Below are 23,245 nucleotides of genomic sequence, written 5' to 3'. Positions count from 1 at the left end.
AGCAAGCTACAGCTACAAAATTGCTATTGCCAATTTAACCAAACACCCAGGTAAAAAGAAACAAATCATTCAAACTGAATAAACAACCACGCAACCCCCCTCTGTTCCCTCTCACACAAAGAGGGCCCCACTCCGTGCAAAGAGACTCTCTCACTCTGTGGCTTTTGAGTTAACTTAGCATGCATCTCCCCCTACCCTTAATGAATACAGTACTTAGTCCAACTTTCTGGCTGCTAAAAAATCCAAGGAGCTTGTAATGCGAATGGATCCTTCTGCAAATCAAACACACAGATAAGATTGTTCACTCCAGTTTGCGCTGTCCAAAGGCAGGCAACCCTGCAGCTCACAACCCCAGCGCTAAGTAGCTGCCTTAGCAAATAGCAAAGGATTCAACGCGACACGCCTCCGCAGAAAACCTAAGCGCGATTACCGCTTCGAAACCAAAGGCACATCCGAGGCATGCGCAACAAAGTGTTCTAAGTAAGGAACCCACACACGCCCCGCAAAGAATCAGCGGGAGTGGGCATGCGCAGGACGCTAGTTCTGCGTTTCTACCGCGGCTGGGCGGCTTGCTTTGAGCAGGCGCAGGACTGAAAAGGCTCTTGCGCCGAGTAGGCGCGGGGTAGGGCCGCGGAGGATTGTGGGATATTGCGGCCCAGGCTGGTTGGTGGCGAAACGATCGCTCGGCGGCGGTTGCTTGCGTGCGTGACGGGACTGCGATAGCTCGACGGGAAGCGTTGAGGGACACAAGGAGGAGGCCACCGTCCGGTTCTCCAGGGTCGTGGCGACCCCCTCTCCCCTCGATGTGTTTGTAGTGACGGGGGCAGGAGGAGGTAGCGCGATGGCTTCAAGCAGCGGCACCGACGTGATCCAGGTCACCAACGTCTCCCCGAGCGCCAGCTCCGAACAGATGCGGACTCTCTTCGGCTTCCTGGGCAAGATCGAGGAGCTGCGCCTCTTCCCTCCCGAGTGAGTCCCGCGCGGACACCCCCTCAGGGGCCGCTTATGGCCGCCGCAGTCGCGTCTTATACAGGCCTAGGCCGCAGGGCGGCCTAATGGAGGCCGCGGAGCCTCGCGCTCGGCTGCTTCCGAGCGCGGCGCGCCTACTAGGCCCAGATTGGTGGGGGCGACGGCGGGGAGGAGCAGCAGCAGCAGCAGCTGGGCGCGAGGTTGCGAAGGCCGCCATTCTCAAAGCTATGGTCTCGCCTTACCATCTTAAGCTCGCGGAACTATAGTTGTTAACCCCCGCCATTACACTTCTCTTCAGGGGGCGAAAGCGACGCCATTAGTCGCTTTGCGTTCCTTATTCCCAGTCGCCTCTTTGAGACGTAATTTAAAACGACAAAAGCCGGGTTTGAAGCAGGTAGAAGAGGGTATCGTGGGGAGTACTTCGCCGTGGACCTGCAAGGGTTTCTTAACTCCCAAGTTGTTTAAAAGGAAAGGAACAATGGAGTGACTTCTGCCACCACAGTTAAGCTGGCGAAATGAAGGGAAATTAATCCAGAGTGGACTTTGTTGTGTGTAAGGACCGTGCGCTCAACTTCGTTCAGTTCGCATCTGTTTAGGATGTGCTCAAAGAGGGTCGCGTCCCCCCCCCCCGTTTGTAATTGTGACCAAGCTCCGTGTTTTTGGTTTTTTTCCTAAGCCAAGTGACTGAAAATTCTGAAATCAGACCAATCCTTCAGTTGAGCGTAATTTATGGAGACAGTTAACACATTCATTGATTTATTAAATATACATGCTGCTCTTCCAGAGTAGCCCAAATTTATATTTGCACCAACAAATGTTCACAATATGTTATATGAACTGTACTGTGAACACCCCTTGAGCTTGATAAGGGTATTTATTGTATAAAAGGCGCCTTTATTTAAACTTCTGGCGAGTGATTTCCCTTACTGGCATTATTTCACTGATGATTTTTGTTACCTGGTTTAGCATGGCAGTATAGTGCAAGTTGCAAGTGCTACATATACACACTAGTAAGAAGTTTGTGTGACTCCAGTCCCATTTCATGCTATCTACAAACCACACAGTTTAATTTTTAAAGGTAACATGCACTGATAATTCCAAAAAGCAGTAATCTGTACTGTCTGCAATTTTTTCAAAAAATAAGGTTATGTTGGTTCTACTGGTTTGTAAATGAAACCTGGGAGCAGGAGAACATTGTCAAGCCCTTGCCCCCTCTGGCGCCTCCATATTATTGCTCTAAGAGTTCTCCAGGAGTTTGAGGGCAAAGATCTGAAGTGGGGAACCTCCTCCATAAGTGCTCTGCAATGTGCAGTCCTGATTAAAATCCCAAGTACTGTATACACTTGGGTTTTGCAAATGTTAATCATGTGGAAGTTTAGTTTTAAAAAATACAGTAGACAATGCAAGATTGACTTCACCCAACCTTCCTTGCTCTAGAGATCTATTATTTGTCTGATAGGGTATAAAAACCATGTGTAAATCATATTTATACCTGCTGTGACTAAACAAGATCTGTTGTCACCACCTGCCACAGTTCATGTCTGTGAGCCACTTCTGTACATAATGTTAAGTAAATGTTCATTCTCAGCCTCATCAATTGGTGTTTTCTGTGGATTAAACTAAGGCTGCAGTCCTATATACTCACTTACCTGAGAGCAAGTTCTAGTGAACTCCGTGGGACTTACTTTAAGTACAGTACTGTAGATATTAAAGGATTATTTTGTAAGACTGGAATATACATACACTTGTGAGGAAGTATATTTTAGAAAGAGGCAGTAGAATGTGTTTTTCTGGAAAATGTAATAATACTATAAATTGATTGAGATCTTGATTTGGCATGTTTGAGTTACAGTTAGTAAATACAACTTTTTAAAAGTATGGATTGTTTCCAAGGCAGCATCAGTAGGGTTGTACCTGGTATCCCCCAACCCTGGATGGGTGATTAGGTTCTGTTGCATACATGGAAGTCCCTTGCTTCAGCAGAGCTAAGGTGTTGGATCTGGCCCTAGGTCATATTAATCTTAGATGCTGAGATACTCTGTTAGGGAAACATTAAGCAAAATGCAGTTATGCTGCAATCCTAAGCACACTTATTAGGGAGTATGCACCATTAGCTAGAATGGAATTTACTTCAAAATAAGCAAGTACAGGATCAAACACATTAAAACATTTACTTGGAGATTGTTTTTATTGGATTCAATTTCTCATAAATGTTTTAGGATAGGACCTGGGAACTCAATAGCATGCACTTCACTTGTTTAAATGTTAAGGAAAGTAATGTAGGTTGCACACTTCTCAGTATTTAGGACAGCAGTATGTGCCATTGAAAATAAGTTATCTATGAATTTAAAACTATGATATAATTTTTTGTTTATTTAAAACACTACTTTACCACCCTTCATCAATAATACTGGGGTATTTTAACAGGATAATACAATTCCAAAAAGAGCAATACAATACAATCCACAGTGGACCAGCCAGATCATGCCCAGGCTCCATATTAACCGCCCACAAATGCCTGGGTGAAGAGGTGGTCTCTAGACAACATTGAAAGCCCATCAAAATTAATGCTTGCTTTATTTTGGGGGGTGGGATCGGGGTGGGGAGGCGCATACTTAGAAGCTGGGCACAATGATGGAAAAAGCCTTGAGAGTCACAAGATGCAGTTCAGCAGACTACAACAGAAGTGGGAGGGTTTAATAAAAGTGCTCAGCACTCAGGCAAGTGTATGATATCCAACTCCAAAGTTGTTTATATTTAATGTGCTTTTTGTGGATAGTAACCTAGAAAAAGTTCATTACAACTTTAAAATTGCCCAGTTTGACTGATACTAGGTCCATTATTTTACTAATTAATTTCAGGAAGCAGAAGGTGTACGGTTAGAAGTGAAGAAATGTTCTGCTACATTTCATACGGGATAAACCTCCTAGCAACCTCTGTGGGTTGAAAAATATGTTTGTTCCAAATTAGCCCAGACTCCACATGGCAGGGCTAGGTACAGAATCCCGTGTCAGTCACCTATTCCTGCTTTTGAAATCTATCTGCAACTAATTTTAGATGGTGAAGGGAAATTGAAATGATGAATTTTCTACCTTTACCACTAGACGTCTCTTCCTCCAGAGATAAAAGTATTGTGCTGCTACCCAAATGATGCACTAGTATGGTATACACATCTATTGTGCAGCTGTGTATGACCTTATTTTGTAATAGCTTCTCTTGATTATTATTATTTTTTTGCATATAGTGACAGCCAGCAAACCACAATGGTAGTAGAGAAGGCTAACACCCGTCACATCTCTTGCCTCTTGTGGCTGCTTCATTTAATGACAATGTAGTATAATATGAAAATAAAATACCATTACAACTCACTTTCAGTTTCATCTTCAGTCAAATAATTCACAGATTTTGTTGGTCTTGCATTTAATATTCTTCCTTTTTTTTCCTTTCTAGTGACTCCCCTTTGCCTGTTTCTTCCCGTGTGTGTTTTGTAAAGTTCCAAGAACCTGACTCCGCAGTTGTGGCTCAGCACCTGACAAATACTGTATTCGTTGACAGAGCGTTGATAGTCGTACCATATGCAGAAGGTTTGTGAATTGTTTAATGATCTATGAAGCCATAGAATAATGGTACTAAATCCTGATGTAGCTTAATAGCATGAAGTTTAGCATGTAAAACATTGAAGCTATTTACCTATTTAAAACCCTTGGTATACTGACACTGCTTGCTTTTATCCAAAAGTGAAACAAATAATTGTTGAAGCAAAAGCTGGAACTTGCCTGTCAGTCTTTTTGCAAAGGCATTTAGAATATTGATATGTTTGAGCAGCATTATTTGAATTTTTGTTTCATCAGGCCCCTTCAAGATAAGCAGTGTTTTAAAACTGATTCATTTAAACAAGATAACTTGCATTAAGTAACTTGGCATGTATTGTCGTATGATTCATTCTCAAAGAGAGTGAGTGGAAATGTGCTGCCAGTTACAAGGCAAAGTTCTGTTTACCGTAGTTGACAATAAAAAAATACCCTCAGTACAAATTCTGGTACACCAAGGGTTTGATCTCAATTAGACAGAAAATATATCCAAAGGTGCTAAATGAGCACTGGGTGTTAGATCTTATTCCACATTTTCTTGTGCAGCCTTGCTATATTATTTAGAATTTCACTAAATAATAAACTCTTCTCTCTGTTATTTGTGTGTGTGATTTTTGTAGTGGAGAAGGCAAATGCAAAGGCCCTTCCAGATGACTGAAACAGTGGGGTCCTCTGCAGCTACAGGGGATTCTAGACATTAACTAAAGGCCAGCAAGCACTCAAGTCCCCAAGTGTTTTCCTGGTGTAATCACTTGTTAACAACATTTTTTTCTCTTCTTTTTCTTACATTTTTAGGGTGTTACAGTAATTTGAAAACAATGAGCAGGGTTTGGGAACATAATTCAATAATTCAGTACCAAGAAGACTGCTCTTCTAACGAGTTCTATTAAACTTCTGTAGATTTCATCACAACTATTTCAAAGGCACCATTAATTGATAAACTAGTTAAATCTCTTGATTGCAGTAAAATATGTGTAGTCTTGCACTTAATTCCTGCACTCACAGGCAGCTGGATCTCATGGAGGTCAGTGGGATTTAAGCAGCCTAACTATGCAAGATTGTAGTGCAAGTCTTACCATGACCTGTTTTTATAAAAATATGTTTACACATTAACAAGGCAGAGGAATATGCAGTGTGTAGACCTGGCAAAGACCTAGTTGTAGTATATTCCTCACTGAAGCTATAAGTAGTGTAAGCAACTTTTAATCTTGATCAGTTTTAAATTTCAGAGTAGAGTATTTTTAGAATGTAATTGCTTCTGCTTTAGTTTGGACAAAATAACAATTGAGATATAATGGTTCTTGCATGAACATCTACATATCAGGGCCAAACTAGATATGACAGTCTTTGTGTTTAAACATAGACTTTCCCCAGTCACATAGAAAGAGCAGTTTGGAAGTTGATCTAGAACAGTTAAAGAACTGAAGTGCACAGAATCCTTCCTGTGCCTGCAGCTTAACTTCCTTGCAATCTGTCCCTCTGTGTTTTTATCCTTATCTGAGCTCTGATGCTGAAAATATGCTCAATGTTTGCAGAAAGGGGCTGTGGGGAGGTAAGAGCAGGTTGGGGTAGGTTTCAGGGGCTCTCGCAGTTTTGCTTTTATTATTAAAAATGGACCCGGACACCCTTTTTATGTGATTGGGGGAGGACTGCTGCACTCATATCTAGTTTGGCTCTAATAGCAGCAGTCCTGCCCTGTCAATTTTGTTAAGACCTAATTTGGCTCCTACAGAATCACCATGTTTTAAGCGTTTAATATTTTTATCTTTGAAAATACAATGTTCATTGTGCTAGAAAGATAAATCTGGCACTAAGAAATCAGCCAAATATATCACTTGAGAATCTCCTGAAATTTGTTTAATGCAACTTAAGTAGCTGTTGTCAGGGCCTCAATTTGGTGGAGTAGGATATGTGTACAGCTGTGCAGTTTGTGCGAGAACTATAATTGTGGACACGGTACTGTATAAGAATACTAGGTTTTTTTCTGTGAATTTGAACTACTTTGTTCTTGCAATTCTTCCATGTCTATGGAAGCAAACAAACTACTCAACAGTGGTTCATATTGCAAGAACCCCATTTCTGCTAGGTACTTAAGCATCATTCAGTGAGGTATTTCAAATTGAGTGGGACTGTTCATATGCATTGAACCACATGTTTAAGTACTCTGTTGAATTTAGATCTTGATTTTTAACTAGTGGTGATGGGTTTAACATTACCTAACTAGAAGTATTAAAATACTGCACTGTGCTAATCACAGCTCCCTGTATCACTTACATTCTTGTTCTTTGTGTGTTCATATATCTTGGTGTTGGCTATTGCTTTGTGTTCTAGACTTACACAAAGTTCACGGTAAGGCATAGTACTATAAACTTCACTATGAAATTCAAGGATTTGGAAGGAACTCAGGTATTAACAGTGCCTTTGGGTGGGGTTGTGTAGGTTCTTGGTTAATGTTTGTTTATTTTGTCTGTTTCTTTTTCTTCATTTCTACACATTCATGCAGTATTTCATGGTTCTAACAAAGCAGCAGTAAAAAACACTTGACGCATGAAAATTAACTGGTGAGGGGCCTCATTGCTTTTTTAAAAAATGTAGTTTTATTTCTGAATAACTTTTTTCCTAAAAATGAGAGGATCAGATGCATGACTACTTAATGGATGCAGATCTTCTGTGAGGTGTCTCAAGATAAGAGGATTTTTAGTTAGATGCCAGAAATGTTATAGTTGCACTATTTGTGTGTAAACATAAATAATATCCTCTGAGACATAATTTTGCATGCAAAATTATCCCATAATCTCTATAGATAATGTTTATATTGATGCATTAATGCCCTGTATCTAAATGACATTCCCCCCTTTTCCCACCATAACTTTTGGTATTGAAATTATGACAGCTCAGTGACAGAAGAAAGATATCAGTGCTGTGTATTATACATTTGTTTATATTATCGGCACTTCTCAGTATAGGTGGAAGGAACCATTACCTTTATTTAACAGTGGTTTTTCTTTTTTGTTGTTGTGTTTTACAGTTCTTTTCCCTGGTTCAGCCTGAACTATATACCAGGCCCTGCTGAAAATACCACCCAACAGTTTTCTTCTGCAGCTTATCCAGTTTCTCTTAAGTGCCCTGTACATATTGTATGTTTTATGATGAGATGCAGTCTTTTTAATATGTATTTCAGAAACGCTACTGGTATTTGCAAATATATAGTACAGTTGTCTTATTGAACTCTCACATTGGGGGCTTGGGCACATTAACAGATTAAGCCATACGTATAGGGCTTTTGCTGTTGGATAATATTACAACGATCAACATTACTTTTTGTCCCACATTGGACCTCTTTAGTAAGGTTATTCTCTATTCAGGTTAGGCAGTAAAACTAGTCCTTTGCAGGCTACAAGGCTGCAGAGCAGAAATTTCTTCTGAAATGGCAATATGCAGCAGCATTCTTGGTATAGTAAGCATGACAAACAGTGGAGCATGTACTTTACTGCACAGGTAAGGAATGTGCCACATTTTAGGCATTTACATAAACACATACACATGGACACTTATGCAGAACCTTTATTTGAAGCTCTGTGGAGACCTTCATATCCATGTGACATGTCAGCAAAAGCCCTACATTTTTTCTTACCTTCGCTTAAGATTTACAAAATTGTATGGTAGGTGTAAAAGAAATCATAGTGAACTGTACCATATTATTAACCCCTAAATCAAACTTTTTTTGTCTTGTGTATCTTGATTTTTCTGTGTGCTTTATAGTGAAGCAGCCGACACGAGTCGTTGTTCATAAAACAGCTTTTGAAAGTTGAGAGCACACCCCTGGAGAACCGACTGTGCTTGCTTACGTTTGGTTCATGACTTAAAAATCGAGTACAGGTGATGAAATCTTGGCAGTGTTAACAAACAAGTAGTGTGTATTGTGCTATTTTTTTATTCTAGAACTTAACCTTTTGTAGAGAAAAAGGAACAGTCAAATTTTCACACATTGAAGTTTCATTCTGGCATACAAATTAATGATAAATTATTAAGAGATCAAACATTGTATTATAGCCAACATAAGTACTTGCAGCAAACTCAGGTGGTGTTTCAGGGAGACATTTTCTGGGTGTATTTGTGTGTGTGGTTTTTTTTAAAAATCAGTGATGAGTGTCTTCTAATGCAAAGCTGTCTCTCTGCAGGAGTTATTCCTGATGAGACTAAGGCTTTGTCTCTCCTGGCACCAGCTAATGCTGTGGCAGGTCTTCTGCCGGGGGGTGGACTCCTGCCTACACCCAACCCACTTTCTCAGGTAAGTATACATCTTACGAGATGTATACTATAATGTACAACTGCATATATCTGTATTTTCTGAGATAACACCCATTGCACCAAAACAATTAGAAAAAATGTATAATGTATAAAAATGTGGCAAGTAAGAATGCAGATAACCATGCCTCTCACTTTAAAGAACTCTGGTTTGGAAGTTGATTCATGGTTATGCTTTGAAAGATGTCCCATTTATTCATTAAAATATAAAGTTGAAAGACATGCCAGGGGTGGGGAGACTAGCAATTTTTGTAGTTGCAGAAGTGACTTTTGCAGTCTTCTGGAGTGTCTCCACTTCCATTATAACAGTGCTTCTTCATGAGCAGTTAGTTGAGAGTATTAGTTGGCTGTATAACAACTGCATCAGCTTGTAGGTTGAAGAAAGACAGTTTCCAGGCAGGCAACAAGAACTGTCACACTAACACACAGTGTGATACTGGTAATGCTATTCTTATTTCTCACACAGCCTCCACAATACTTTCCCTGGACTAGCACTGTACTGTGGAGGCTGGAGTAAATGAAAAAAGCTCTCTAGTTTCAGAAGTCCCAGTAGAGGAGTATTCTAAAAGCTAACTGTAAAGATTTTCATCAAAGCTGTACAGAAGAAACCTCTGCTGTAGGTTTCAGAAAATTGCTTTCTTGGGGCTTCCAAGGCTCAATCTAGTCCTGCCCATGTTTTCTTGGATAAAACCTCTAAAATGTTAGGTCTGTAGTCAATAAGTTTAGGAGCGCTAGATCCTGTCCATAATGGGATCTTGTTAAAAGTGTACAAGTAGTTTTAGTAGCAAGGTCGGCATTGAGCATGGGCTTGACTCTGTGCCATATGGTAGTACGCCTGTTGCAGGCTGGAATGCCACAGAACCCAGCAACTTAATCACAGCTGCCTCTTAAACTTACTTTAAATTGTTAGCGTGCTGTTGGTTAGACATCCATGAACTAGGACTGTCACCTGATTCAGTGATTAAACTTTCTTTAATTGTACAAGTTGCTGTTAGCTAATCAATTGATTAAATCTGCACCTGCATAGGTCAGTAGTTCTTAAGAAGCAGAGCATGTTTTCTGGATTAGGTTACTTGGAAGTAAGTCCTAATGATACAGACAATTAGTCTACTTGAAAGTGCACATTGTGACACCTTGCCTTCGTGGCAGGGTGGTTTACTTGTCCTCTTTCCTTTCAAAGACAACAATTTCAACAGGTGAGGTGAAGACTAGAAATTGCACCAGTGAACAAGAGTTATGAGTCGTATGCATGCAACTTTCCTCCTCTCCCCTGCAGATTGGAGAGGAGGGAGATGTCAGAACATTAATTTCTAAAGTCAATGAAGGACTTAACTAATTTGAAAATCTTAAATCAATTAAATGGGTTAATTAATCGAACTTTGCATTCCTAGCTAGAACACACATGCTAGATAGCAGGGAGCGGTAGTATATATGCTTTGCAGAAAGCTCAGATTCAATCCCCAGAATCACTATTCAGGCAGCAGATAACAGGAAATACTTTTTCATATGTTGGAGAGCTGCTATGATTTAGCGTAGAAAATGCTAGGTTAGAATTATAGTAGTCTTACACCTGTATAAATCAGCTTCCTATGTTGCTTCATATTAATGTGCTGCAAGTCATTTTACAGCAGTACTTGAACATTATGCAGAACTGTTTGAAACTATTTCATGCCTTGTGCAGATGGTGGAAGCTGTTTTCTTGATTGTACATTCTGGTATAATATGCTGTCTACTTCTATTGATTATCTTTATTATAGATTGGTGCTGTTCCCTTGGCTGCTTTAGGAGCTCCAACTCTTGACCCAGCTCTGGCTGCTCTAGGGCTTCCTGGAGCAAATTTAAACTCTCAGGTATATTGCTTGTGTTATATTCACATACACATGAGTTTTATTTTTAATTTGTGGATTTATCGGGGGGGGGGAGGAAAAAAATAAAAGAATTATAAACAAAATAATTTGAAAATGAAAAATATTATTAATGTATACCACCATCAGTGCACCTTAAGGGTACAGTAGCCATCAGTACAGCCATCTCCTGTCAATAATCCAAATAGGTATCCACACGAAATTGGTGTCCGTAAGACATATGTTCAGATATAGCCAGAGCAGCGAGTTCCTCAGACCATTGCATGCAGATAGCAGGTGTTTATCCTTTAAGGCTTGCAGTATAAGTCTTTCTGCAACTAAGGGATCGCAGTATCCATTTTTGGGTTGTGCCTTTAATTTCTGTACTGTGGGAATATAATTTCAAAGTACAAGAGCATCTGCAAATATAAAGTATTTTGCCACTACAAAATTGATATGGACAGCAACTTCAGACCACTGGAGAAGTTCATACCATATGTCTCAATGAGGTATTTTCAGCATTACATCTCCATCTAGCATTATCTGTAATAGACTGTGCCTTCCTTTACAGATGTTGTGGAGTGCAGCATATCTGGAATATTAATTTTTGCTGGATCAATCTCAATTTCAAATCTAAAGAAACATTCCATATTGGTTTTGAAGCATTTTTATTTGTTTAGGCTCTACTATATACTGCTTTGGACACTATATACTGCTTTGATCTGGAATTTAATGAAACTGATACTTAACCAAGAACATTCAGCAATGAGTTAAACATGATTTTACATCAAGCATTACACCTCCAGTATAAAAATTACAATAATTAGTCTTTCTATTATTTTTATAGATTTGTAGCTATCTCCCCAAGCCCCATTTGTTTAGAGACTCCATGGAATTTACATTTGATTAGTCCTGCAGGGTTCAAACTCTGCTTTTTAACATCATGAAAATGCAAGATTTGAGATACAGTGTCATTGATACCCAACGCTATTCCTCCCTTTCATATAATTCAGATGAAGCAGTTTATTTGTTAAATCTTTATCTCAGCCCAGTAATGGATCAGGGCCTATAAAGCTCAATCCGGACAAAACATTTGGTGAAACTTTGGTGTTTATCATTACTCATGTTCATATGTCCCATTTGATATATAAAACACGGGATAGCACTACCCACTGGCAGAGCTTCTTGTTGTGTATATTTTATTTTGCTGTAAAAGTTTTATTTGATATAGATTTTCTGAAATAAATGAAATGGATTGTGTGTTCAAAATCGTATTCATGTGGCCTGTCCTCAAAGCCAAAGTTTTGCAACAGTTAGTTATTGTTACTTCATCGGCATGTTCTGTATTATGAACTCTTACTCATTCTCTTTAGGGGTTCTCTCTACTCAAACAGGGCATCACGCAGGCAAGCTCTATATTTATATCTATGGTCAATTGACCCCCACTATCCTATTTCCTAGTGTGGCTAGATTTGATTAGATTTGCTTACCATTAAAAATTTTGCAGATGAAAATTGCTGGAATCTTTAGAGTAGCATTCCTATCTATTATAAAGGTTATGTAGAAAACTTGTAATCCAGAGCAAAATTTCTAAAGTGTGGGTCTTGGTATACTCGGTGCAACTGACTTCACACTAAACAGATTAGGATTATGTTGCATTGGCTAACTTTAAAAGCCCATAGTTATCCACCATTGGAGTTAACACTTGGGGGTAACACAACTTCTAAGCAACTATCCATCTTGGAGACAAGCTAAATAAGAACTTTTGACCCGTATTCAAGCTTAATATATAATTTAGCTTGTAAAAAAAAACCATAGGCACAATTGAGAATTAAATGTGCATTGCAACTTTAATATCTAACGTTACCATTAATGGTTACAAAACAGTTGCTTCAAACATAGCACAAGTTTAGCCTCACTCTTCACTCAACAGCTTAATTGTTAAACCCTTGGCATTTTAAACAAACAGTAAAATAAAGACCAGTTCTTCAGCAAACTGGATACCCTCAAATCAATGCAGTTGAGAATTAAATGCTCAGAAAGAAAATTGCTGTTCTTTGCCTGGAACAGTATGACCCTATCAGAGAACATTAGGTGACTACTTTCATGAGACAGAGATTTTTATTATTATTTTTATTTTGCATATTTGCTGCTTTAATCTGCAAATGTCTGCTCACTTGGGTTAGATTTAGGGGCTTTGGATCTTCTTTCCTTCCCTTCTGCAAATTTTCAACTTTTTTCAATGTTAAAAGCAATTTTTGATTAATTTTCTTTACAGTCTCTTGCAGCAGATCAACTACTAAAGCTTATGAGCACAGTGGATCCAAAGTAAGTTTGAATTTTGTTGTTTAAACTGCATTATATAAAATAAATTTATAGGACACTTCATAAGCTTAAAGCCATTGAAGCAGTGTAAAAGATAAAAAGAGAGTAAAACACACCTGAAGAATGGCAGTGCGTGCACATCATGATAAACCATAGTTAATGGTTTACTGTGTACATATGATTTTCCCTCTGCTTCTCCCACAGTCTGAGTGGGAGCAGCAAACCATAATCCCTGGTTTAGCATTACATCCAAATAAAGGATCATGGTTTATTTGGGTGAAGCAAACCATGATTCTCAGTTCAGGTGTAGCACTAAGCCAGGGATCACGCTTTGCTGTTCCACTCCCACTACAGGAGAGAGGAGCAAATTGGGAGCTATCTTGGCATTCATGATAAACCATTAACTATGGGGCAGTGTAATCCATGCTCATAGGAAACTGAGGTCAGTTTGTAGAGAACCTCGAGTATTTTTATTGTGGAAACCAACATCTTTTATTACAGAGGAAGCAACATTTTTTTAATGCTGTTGCGTCTCCAAGGCCTATTACGTTGCCAGTTTTTAACTTGTCTTTTTGCTTTTAATGGTTATATTGAAGTTTTGATTTTATATTTTTGGTCAATTGAGTTGAATATATGTACTAGCTACCTATTCATCCAGTTTTGGATAAACAGAGATGGGGAGCAGGACCACTCTTGGTTCTACTAAGATGCTTCTCTTCCTTTGGTTTTTTTCTCTCCCACCACAATTTTAATCCCAACTGTATACAGACTTTGAAACTTTCAGAGTTAGTGCCCATGTTTGATTGAGCCATCAATCAAATGTTTTCTTACCATCACTTTTTCCTTTTGTGTTGTATCTGTTACGAGCCTATGGGTGGGGACTCCTGTTTTATTAATCATCTGTCAGTTCCTTTGTTATCATTTTCAAAAGTAGAAGGGAGCAAAAATAAATGATATGTTTTTGGTTTCTAGGCTGAACCATGTAGCTGCAGGTCTCGTTTCACCAAGTCTGAAAACAGATACCTCCAGTAAAGAAATAGAAGAAGCCATGAAACGAGTACGAGAAGCACAATCCCTGATTTCTGCTGCTATAGAGCCAGGTAAACTGGTCTTGACTGTCTTTCTTATACTACGAAAACTACTTGTTGTTAGAATGCCAATGACATCAAATTATGCAGGAGAGTAAAAATGGGGGCATGGGCTTGAGAAGAGCTCCAAGAGATCTATCCAGTGTCAATGAATGGGCAATGAATTGTCAAATGCTGTTCAGTGGAAGAAAGTATAAAGGGACGAATTGGTGCTATCTTTGTCCATACGCTGATGGGTTCTGAACTGGCAATGGCTGACCTGAAAAGATATTATCTAGTTGTGGTGAGTAGCTCCATGAAAAAGATCAACTCAGCATGCAACAGTTGTGAAAGGCAAATTCTGTGTTAGGAAAGTGTTTAGAAAAAAGAAACTGCAGAGACCATAATGATTTCATACATCTGTGGTGTGATCACACTTGGAAGACTGTGCAGCTCTAGTCTCAAAAAAGAATATCATAGAGCAGAAAAACATGATGCCCATCAAAATGGATAGTTCTTCTACAAGGAAATATGATGTATGGAGCTATCTGGTTTAGCAAAAATGATGAATAAGGAAGAATGTGATAGAGGTGTATAACATTTATGCATGAAGTAGAGTTTTTCTTCATTGTGGGGTCATCCAGCAAAACTGAATGCTGGGAGATTCAGGGACTGACAAAAGGCGGTACTTCACACATGTGGAGATGGCTAGCTACTAACTTAGAGGGCTTTAAAGGGCAAATAGATAAATTCATGGAGGATAATGATATCAGTGGCTACTTGTCATGATGGATTTATACTACTTCCTAGATCAGCAGCAGTATGCTCCTGAAAATACCACTTTCTAAGTAACAACACCAGGAAACCTTTTGTTCACATGCCCTGCTTATGGGATCCTGCGCTAAATAAACATTTGATGTGATCCAGCAGGGCAGCTCTTAAGATCTTCTCATTGTTGAACAAAACTTTGGCACTTTGGCTTTTAAAAAAAATCTCTTGAAAGTTCCTCATCTCTTAATGAATGCAAACTTGCAGTTTCATAGAATGGTTGTGTTAAGGAATTCAGATGTAGGAATTGGTGGTTTTTCTCTCTTGAGTAAAAAAACACATTCACTTTCAGCTTTTTGTACAGAGTGCCCCAGAAAGTGGGCGGCCAACCATTTGGTAGATGTCATATGATAATGAAAGGATTCCAACTTTTTAATATTTTAATTCCAGATAAAAAAGATGACAAGAGAAGGCATTCACGATCCAGATCACGTTCAAGAAGGAGGAGAACTCCATCTTCGTCTAGGCACAGGTAAAATTTAGTAAGATGGGATCATTGACAGTCCAAAATCAAAGTGCTTTAGGGTATTTTTCTTGTTAAGCTCCTTTATAAATACATGACAGTAGAAAAGAGTTTTGTGTATCTGGGATTTGAAAGTGAGTAAAATGGCAAACTTACCAGGTTATGGGTGAAATTACATTGCACAGAACAGGTTCTCCCTGATTATATCCTTGGTTCAGCATATTAAGCTGCATTTGTTGAATATTAAAACTAACAATTTAGCACGGTTGGTGCTGGAAAGAGTTGCATCAAAAGATGGGCACAATTATTGTGAAGGTCACTTCTAACTTTTAAGGTCAACTTCATTGAGATAAATTGAGAACTTGGTTATGGGGCAACTCAATCACAGTAAGTACAGTACAGTACAATACAATGCAATACAGTAAAATGAATATTAAATATTGTTGTGTTCGATAGACGGTCAAGAAGCCGATCAAGGAGACGATCTCACTCAAAATCAAGAAGCAGGAGACGATCTAAAAGTCCTCGGCGACGGAGATCACATTCCAGAGAGCGTGTTAGAAGGTCTCGGAGCACATCCAAACCCAGGTAATCCCTAGAAACTTAGTACATCCTTCAATACAAAAAGTATCAGAATTACAATCTTGGCTATTAGAAAGTCAGAGCTGTAGCTACAGGAGTTTGATAAATTCATTATGCAAGGATAGTGAGAGAGCTAATCTGCTTGTACCTTTTTTATCTAATTGGTTTTTTAGAGACAAAAAGAAAGAAGAGAAAGAGAAGAAACGGTCTAAAACTCCACCAAAGAGTTACAGCACAGCCAGACGATCCAGAAGCACAAGCAGGTGCTGTATAATCTATAATCTTGTATTTATTTTGCAAAAGTAATTGTGCATATCCTGATGCATGGGACTGACCAAAAGAGGGTTATATAATATCAAAGAAAAGCATTTTCTTTGAACTACAGGGCTTCATGTTACAAAGATGATGTAAAACAAACAAAATGAGTTCATTTATGTAAGTTTTTCCTGTTTTGAGAGCCAGCAGACCCATTTCATGCAGGTATCTTGCAGTCTGAACTGTAGATAGGCAGGTTGCTCTTTCCTATGCACATTTTACTTTCCATTTCTAAGGAGCAACAAAACCATAGGGTTCTATCTGACACTGTGTGAGCAGAAAGCAAACTGATGTGAGAGATCTTTACCTTCCCTTCCTCACCCCATACTTTCTCCCTGAAAAGCCCGTCCAAAGGTCAGCTGTCTTCGACACACCCAACCAAGGAAGGCAATAGTTAATTCTTTATTGACACAAGCTCGCACTTACAGCAGCTCCTAAGGTGCACCAGAAGCATACAAACACTTATAGTGTTTACATAGCTGGCATTAACTTTCCCGTGTTTGTGCCCCAGTGGAGCAGTTGAAGCAACAGTGGGACCATGCACCCTCCCCCCAGGCTTATGTATCCCCATTTGATGGAGTACACACACACAACCTGAGACTTCTCTTGCACAGAAGTCGTTGCTGTGCCTCCCTCTTCAAGACCCTCCTAGTTCTGTATAGACAACATGGGTATGATGAGAATGTTAAAGTGATACTAAAAAACAATGGAGATGTTTATTTGAAGGCACCTTGACTTCTGTTATTAATTACAGAGAAAGACGGCGCAGAAGAAGCAGAAGTGGATCTAGGTCACCTAAAAAGCCCAGGTCTCCCAAGAGAAAGCCGTCCAGGTCTCCTTCACCAAAAAGGTTTGTTTGTTTAACAAATCCATAAACTGTGGACTTCTGCTTTGGGAAGGACACGGTGAGAAGGCAGCTGTCTCACTGTTGCACTTCTTGTTGCAAGGAAATCCTTGGAGCATGTTATTTTGTTAATAAGTTTATTTAAATTACCATGACTGGGGCCATTTGAGCAAATAATGGCATATACTGGGATATGTTAAAAGGATTATAGCTTTTATTATGTTATTTTTAAAAATGTTCTTTGCTGTATAACAACATGTCAAAAGTGGTGACCATATAAGTTGTAGAATTTCCTCTTTTTTATATCTGTTTACCAGTTTTGTACAGCTTGCCATAACCATACCTTATGTTCAAATTAGGCTTCTGGCTACTTGAAGTGGGGGGAGTAGAAATGAAATATTTCACTGATCCTATAAAATGCCTCTATTTCTCAGTTTGTTGAATTATCTTACTGCCTTAGGCACAAAAAAGAGAAGAAAAAGGATAAAGACAAGGAGAGAACCAGGGATGAGCGCGAGAGGTCAACAAGCAAGAAGAAAAAGAGTAAAGACAAAGAGAAGGATCGAGAGAGAAAGTCAGAGAGTGACAAGGATGTCAAAGTATGCTTTAAAAATCTATTTTGTCTGTTTGTGTGATGCCCTACTTAATCCTAGAATCCCAAGAGCCTTTAAGCATGTCTTACATATTTTGCTTTGTGTTTTATCTTGGCAAAGCAGGTCACAAGGGATTATGATGAAGAAGAACAAGGCTATGATAGTGAAAAAGAGAAAAAGGAGGATAAGGCAGCAGATTCTACTTCCCCAAAACATAGGGAGTCACCAGCCGAAAAAGGGAGTGGAGATGCAACAAGGGAGTCCAAAGTCAATGGGGATGATCATCATGAAGAAGATATGGATATGAGTGACTGAATATTGCCTTGGCAGTGAAAACAGTTGCCGACATGCATCAGTGTCATTCCTGTGTGATTCCTTTATGCTGTACTTGTTTAACCTTTTAAGCTAGATGTACACAGCTGTAACTATAACTGGTTGTAAAGCTCCTGATATTAAATAATTACATCAAAAGCTTTAGAGAAAGTGATGTCTGGGTTTCCATTCTTGTTATTGGCCAAACTGAATTGAGTAGCCCAGCAGTTCTTATTAAACTTGGTGCTGCTTTTTTCATTTTTGAGCAAAAAGCTGCATGCATCTTTGGCAGGCATGGACTGTTTGTGTTGTATGATCTTTTTAGTAAACCAGCTCACCTACAATAGTGTTTCTAGAGTTTGATTCATTTGCGGTAATAGAGCAAAATAGGGAATGCACTGGCTGCATGTTAACTGTGGCAAGAACATCCTCATCTCCTACAACATGGTGGATCTACTAAGGGTCTTAAATGTAGACAAAGAAACTAACATTAGCTTCATCTGGAAACAAACGTTCTGATAGAGATAGATAACCTTTTTAGCCTTGTGGCTAAATCTTTTTGTTGTGGATTTGTTTGGTTTTGACAAGGTTGAAATGCACTAGCCTTTTTTGATGCCCAATGTCAGGTGAATTTCGAGTCTAAATCCTTCTCAGGTGGTGTGTTTGATTTTTGACAACTTGGACTTCTTGAGATAGTAATGCAAAACTTCTGTAAGACAGGAGGGAGTGAACCTTATGTAGTTCGTTCTTCATAACCTGCGTTTATTTCATTTTGTTTGTGTAAAAACCCTGCAAAAAAGGATAGTGCATTTAAACAAAATTGAACTTCATGATGATTTTAAAACAAGTCTACTTGATAATGTACTTGATCGCAAGTTGTATAAACTAATAAATTTGTGTTACAGTCACTGAAGTAGTAACCTTTTGCACACAGTGATTTCCTGTTATTATGCAAAGTAGTTGGGCAACCTCTTAGTTCTGGACGTTTTTGAAGCATTTACTTTTGTGCTGGTAAAAACAAAAGTAGGCTACAGTCTGTGCCATGTTGATGTACAGTTTCTGAAATTGTTTTACAAGACTTTGATAATAAAACCCTTAAATATACACTTGTATTTGTACTACAGTGTACATGTATCTATTTATGCTATTGACTTGTATGGCATTACCTCACTTGTCTCCTGTTCACATTTCCATTTAGGACCAGGCATAAGCTGATGCATAACTCTGCTTCCAGGCATTTCCCACATTACTTTGGGAATGGGAGAACAAAAAAGTGTTATAATAGCAAGCCCTTAAAAGAGGAAATATACAATGTAGTCTAAAGCTTTCGTTATCACTGGAATGTCAACTCCCTGACCTGTATTTCTATTTTTAAAAAGTGGGAAGATAAGGTAACATCCAAGTGCCATTCATTTTGAATGCCAATCTGTCAAAGAAAACTTGCTCTAATAACCAATGAAGGCTGATAGAAGTTACATGTTAGTAACCATATCGGATGGGTAACCTGAGGCCCTCTAAATGCTGTTGCACTCTCATCAACTCACAGCAGTATGGCTGGTGGTTAGGATGATGGAAATTGTAGTGCAACATCATGTGGAGAGTCACAGGTTAGCCATGCCTGACCTACATTGTTTGAATTTTATAAATTTAACACAAGTAGCATATGAAAATGACATTTTTCCACAGGTGTTTTACAGTGAAAATTGCTATTTAGAATAACTTCTTAGAATTTATGGATATGTAACTTTCTAAATAACTGTGAGGTATTTTCTCAATATAGTGAAGTATATAAAGAATGTCTCCCAGCCTTTTTTTTTCCTAGAAAAAATGTAAAGTACCCTCAGAAGATAATGAAGCGCTCTGTCTTTAGATAGCTCCACTGATGAGTATGTGCTAGAACTCTCGGTTAATTGTTGTGGTTATTTGTGACTATACAAAGCAATTCAAAAGCAATCCATTTATGCTGAGGTCTCAAAGTAAATTGAAACTGTTTTGGCGTTTCTAAGGGCCAAACTAGATGATGCATTAAATGTGATTGTAGTTTCATACCTTCCCAAGTTTTGTTTTTTGAAAAAGAGGTATATGATGGGAAACTAGCCTAAGAATGCAGAGGAGAGCCATAACATTTTCTCCAAACTGTGTGCACACACAACACACAGCTGTTAAGGGTGGAAACTGCTTCTTTTCTCTGTTAAACAGCTTGGGGGGTCATCATTGGGTCTCCAATGCCTTTATTTATTTAGATATGAAAATATGATTATTTGTTTTAACGTCTATTTTGGCCCCTTAGCGAGCTTATGAAAAATGCATTAATTAAAAAAGCAAGTGACTCAAAGCCTGCAAATAAGTGTGGCCCAGATGTAACTGACTATACTTCTGTTCTGTAAAGCAGCATGCGCACCAATGCAGCATTCCTGAAGCTGGTGCATCCTGAGGAAAATTGTCTGCAAAACAGTCATTTTTTGGCATTTCCCAAGAAAATGCATTCTGGTCTAGGTCAAAGCTGACCTTCAATCCCATACAAACCATGACCTCAAGTTATGACAGCAGTTATGATACAATCTCCTGAAACACATGGTAGCTGCTAATCCAGCACCACTCCACACAGGTGCTGTGTGAGAGGGAGGTCCTGGCGTATGCAGCTTGTCACCTCTTGGGCAATGTGAAAAGGGTGGCCATCACCGATCAACTTTTAGCCAGGTAGATGGTATGTGGAGATACTACCACTTAACAAAAGTATGTGCTGTGAGCTTGGGAGGCAGCACCATGAACTGAGCAATCAGCTACTGTTCACAAACCAGCATTTTGCATCTAGGGGAATGCTTCAGAGGGATCTTTTAGTTCGTAGGTCTGCTGAGGATATCTTGTTGAAATGAATTGTGCAATTTGAATTTCCTTGGCTCCCATGTTCTGTGCCAAAAGATAGCTTTCATACCCATTTTTGAAGCTGTCGTCTAGTAGAATCCTGCTGAGGGGGAGAAAGAGCTCACTTTGTAAAGGAAAGTCTCCTTGACTAGTCTCAATAGGAAAGACTCTGTGTCAATAGTGTACTGCTCAGCTGATTTCATCTTGATGAGTATAAGGCTTACCCCATAAAGTTAGAGACTGAAAACAACAAAGATGCACTGAAAATTGAGGATTTTATTGAAAAATTGACCAATAAAATGTCCTTGTGAAAGTGATACACTGTAACATCCTTTTTCTTTAGCCTTCCTCTAATAAGGAGGAAGTGTCCACACATGGTAGAATATAGATTTCTGAAAATGTCCATATGTTCAGTCTCAAAAGCAAACAGCATCTTTTGGTCTTTATTCTAAGTGGTACAACCAAAAACACTATTAGTGAAGGTGAGTTTAGATTAGACAAAGAACACATGAAATATACAAAAAAAATGACATTAGGTTTTCACAATTATAAACTCAAAAGAAAAATTGCAGCATTATAGGAAGTTTGTTAATAAAGTTTAAATAATGTAATTAAATTTTAATGAATCAAAATCAACAAGTATATACCGTATTTAAAAATGAACTTTTTGAATATATTATGCTTCAACTTAAGGTAGGTTTCCAGCACAGATTTATATCCACAGTTGTACTATCTGATAAAAATTGCTAGGTATCCATCAATTGCAGTTTAAAACTTAAATAAGGAGACAAACATCAGCTGCTTGGAAAAAAAGATTATTCCTTTGCCACAAGTTAAAGCAATAATTTGGAAGACCAGTAAAACTGAGTTTGGTTAAGGAAGAGTTCAGGGGTTTCTTTTTAAAGGATTCCATATTTATGCCTACCAATACACTTCTTGGTTTCTCAGAGGACATACAGTACTTCAGAGAAGTTTCAGAAGCCTCGAAGAAAAGTCAAGTTCATGTATACTTTTGCATCAGTCTAAAATATTTAGAATGCTACTTCCTTTACACTCTTGCTTCCCAAAGATGTTATATCCAACAATGACCTATAAGCATGCAAGAGGCACTTAACCTATAACCTGGCCTCTTTCTGGTTCTTCTATTGCAATACTTTAGCGCAGTTTGCATGAATGCTGCTTCATAATGCACCCCCCACCCCGCTTTCCCAATACCCTTGTGAGATAAAAAAAAATCCTTGAGAAAGATTCAAATGTTCTCCAGGACACAGTAATAATGCCCAACTGAAGTTCCTAGCTGTGACATTGCTATGTCAGAAAATATAAGTGCTTAACTACTAAGTGCTAAATAATTTTGATTCATTTATGTCTATTCTTCTTTAATAACCAAGTATCAAAATCTCAGATCCAAGACTTCCTAATCCAGCGGTAAACTCTTGGGAATATTACTGTGGGCATAGGGCTACCTTTACTGAGGTTTCTTTTTCCAGAGTCAATGTACAACATTCCTATTGCATGGGTGGCTAAACTACCTGAATTGGCATACCAGGAGCTTGATGCATACCAGAGATCTGCTGGTATATGCATCTGTTTTGCCAGACTGGGACCAGCAACAATGGGCGCTGCTTTTCCTGAAAATCCACTACTGGAACAAAACTAAACTCCCTCTATGTAGCTACAATTTTTTTTAATGGGATGAATGCAACATAAACTGAAATCTTTAAGTAGGGGTGTAACAGAATAACATTGCTCCAAAATCACTTCTGTCCTCCAAAATGGTGCAGCACCTTCACCCAGTCTAAGCCCTTCTTCACAGAAGGACAAGGATGTGACTTGAATAGCACAAAGTTCATTGTTTTTTGTTACCATGAAAGGAGACCCACTTGCTAGACATTAGTCTGACAGTTCATGGGCTAACATTTATTTTGTAGAACTCAATGAAAAACAACTTTGGCATTATTATCCAGTAACTTTACGTATGTAGGAGATGACCAATTGCATATTTCCAGTTTAGTGGCCATCACCTATCAAGCCCATACCACACACCATTCATTTGTGTGAGAACAGCATTGTAAATATCCTTTTAAGCATCTCAGTTGTTTTATGAAATACTCCCAGGATAGGTTAACATGAAGTGTCAAGCACCTTCAAATCCAATATCTGGCAGGGGAAACACCATGATTTTTTTATATATAAAAAAAATATTGACAAAAACAGCTCTGCCTTCAAAGTTCATTTTCTATTTACAGGCAGACAATATCCTCTGACAGTGGATACTGGTAGTGAAATGGTACTTTCCACAATATGGCAGCTACGACGATATACTAAGCCAACAGACTG

At 38.8% G+C, this 23,245-nt stretch overlaps 1 protein-coding gene across 4 annotated transcripts; it reads left to right on the top strand.

Annotated features, from left to right (window-relative positions):
* Positions 1-560: 560 nt before the first annotated feature.
* SRSF11 (serine and arginine rich splicing factor 11) lies at positions 561-19,150 on the top strand. 4 transcript variants are annotated; one of them, XM_033151818.1, is made up of 13 exons: positions 561-969; positions 4,420-4,553; positions 8,741-8,850; positions 10,625-10,717; positions 12,085-12,117; positions 12,990-13,039; positions 14,009-14,136; positions 15,322-15,403; positions 15,851-15,982; positions 16,150-16,239; positions 17,046-17,141; positions 17,596-17,734; positions 17,852-19,150. In XM_033151818.1, exons 1-13 carry the CDS (start codon positions 842-844, stop codon positions 18,041-18,043), a joined length of 1,407 nt encoding a protein of 468 aa, XP_033007709.1. In that variant the 5' UTR covers positions 561-841; the 3' UTR covers positions 18,044-19,150. The 4 variants fall into 4 exon arrangements, with proteins under 4 accessions (XP_033007709.1, XP_033007708.1, XP_033007712.1 ...); XM_033151817.1 differs by having other exon boundaries at positions 562-969; positions 17,849-19,150; XM_033151821.1 differs by lacking the exon at positions 12,085-12,117 and having other exon boundaries at positions 563-969.
* Positions 19,151-23,245: the final 4,095 nt, after the last annotated feature.

Source organism: Lacerta agilis, chromosome 6 (genome assembly GCF_009819535.1).
Source record: "Lacerta agilis isolate rLacAgi1 chromosome 6, rLacAgi1.pri, whole genome shotgun sequence".
In the NCBI taxonomy this organism is placed as follows: domain Eukaryota; kingdom Metazoa; phylum Chordata; class Lepidosauria; order Squamata; family Lacertidae; genus Lacerta; species Lacerta agilis.
Note: the sequence above shows the minus strand (reverse complement) of the source record. Positions and strands in the feature narration are given on the sequence as shown.

Excerpts from the sequence above, each read along its gene's own strand:
- SRSF11 (XM_033151817.1), top strand. The coding sequence starts at position 842 with ATGGCTTCAAGCAGCGGCACCGACGTGATCCAGGTCACCAACGTCTCC. Across the intron at positions 15,404-15,850 it reads CCATCTTCGTCTAGGCACAG|ACGGTCAAGAAGCCGATCAA; the intron begins GTAAAATTTAGT and ends TGTGTTCGATAG. Across the intron at positions 15,983-16,149 it reads CGGAGCACATCCAAACCCAG|AGACAAAAAGAAAGAAGAGA; the intron begins GTAATCCCTAGA and ends TTGGTTTTTTAG.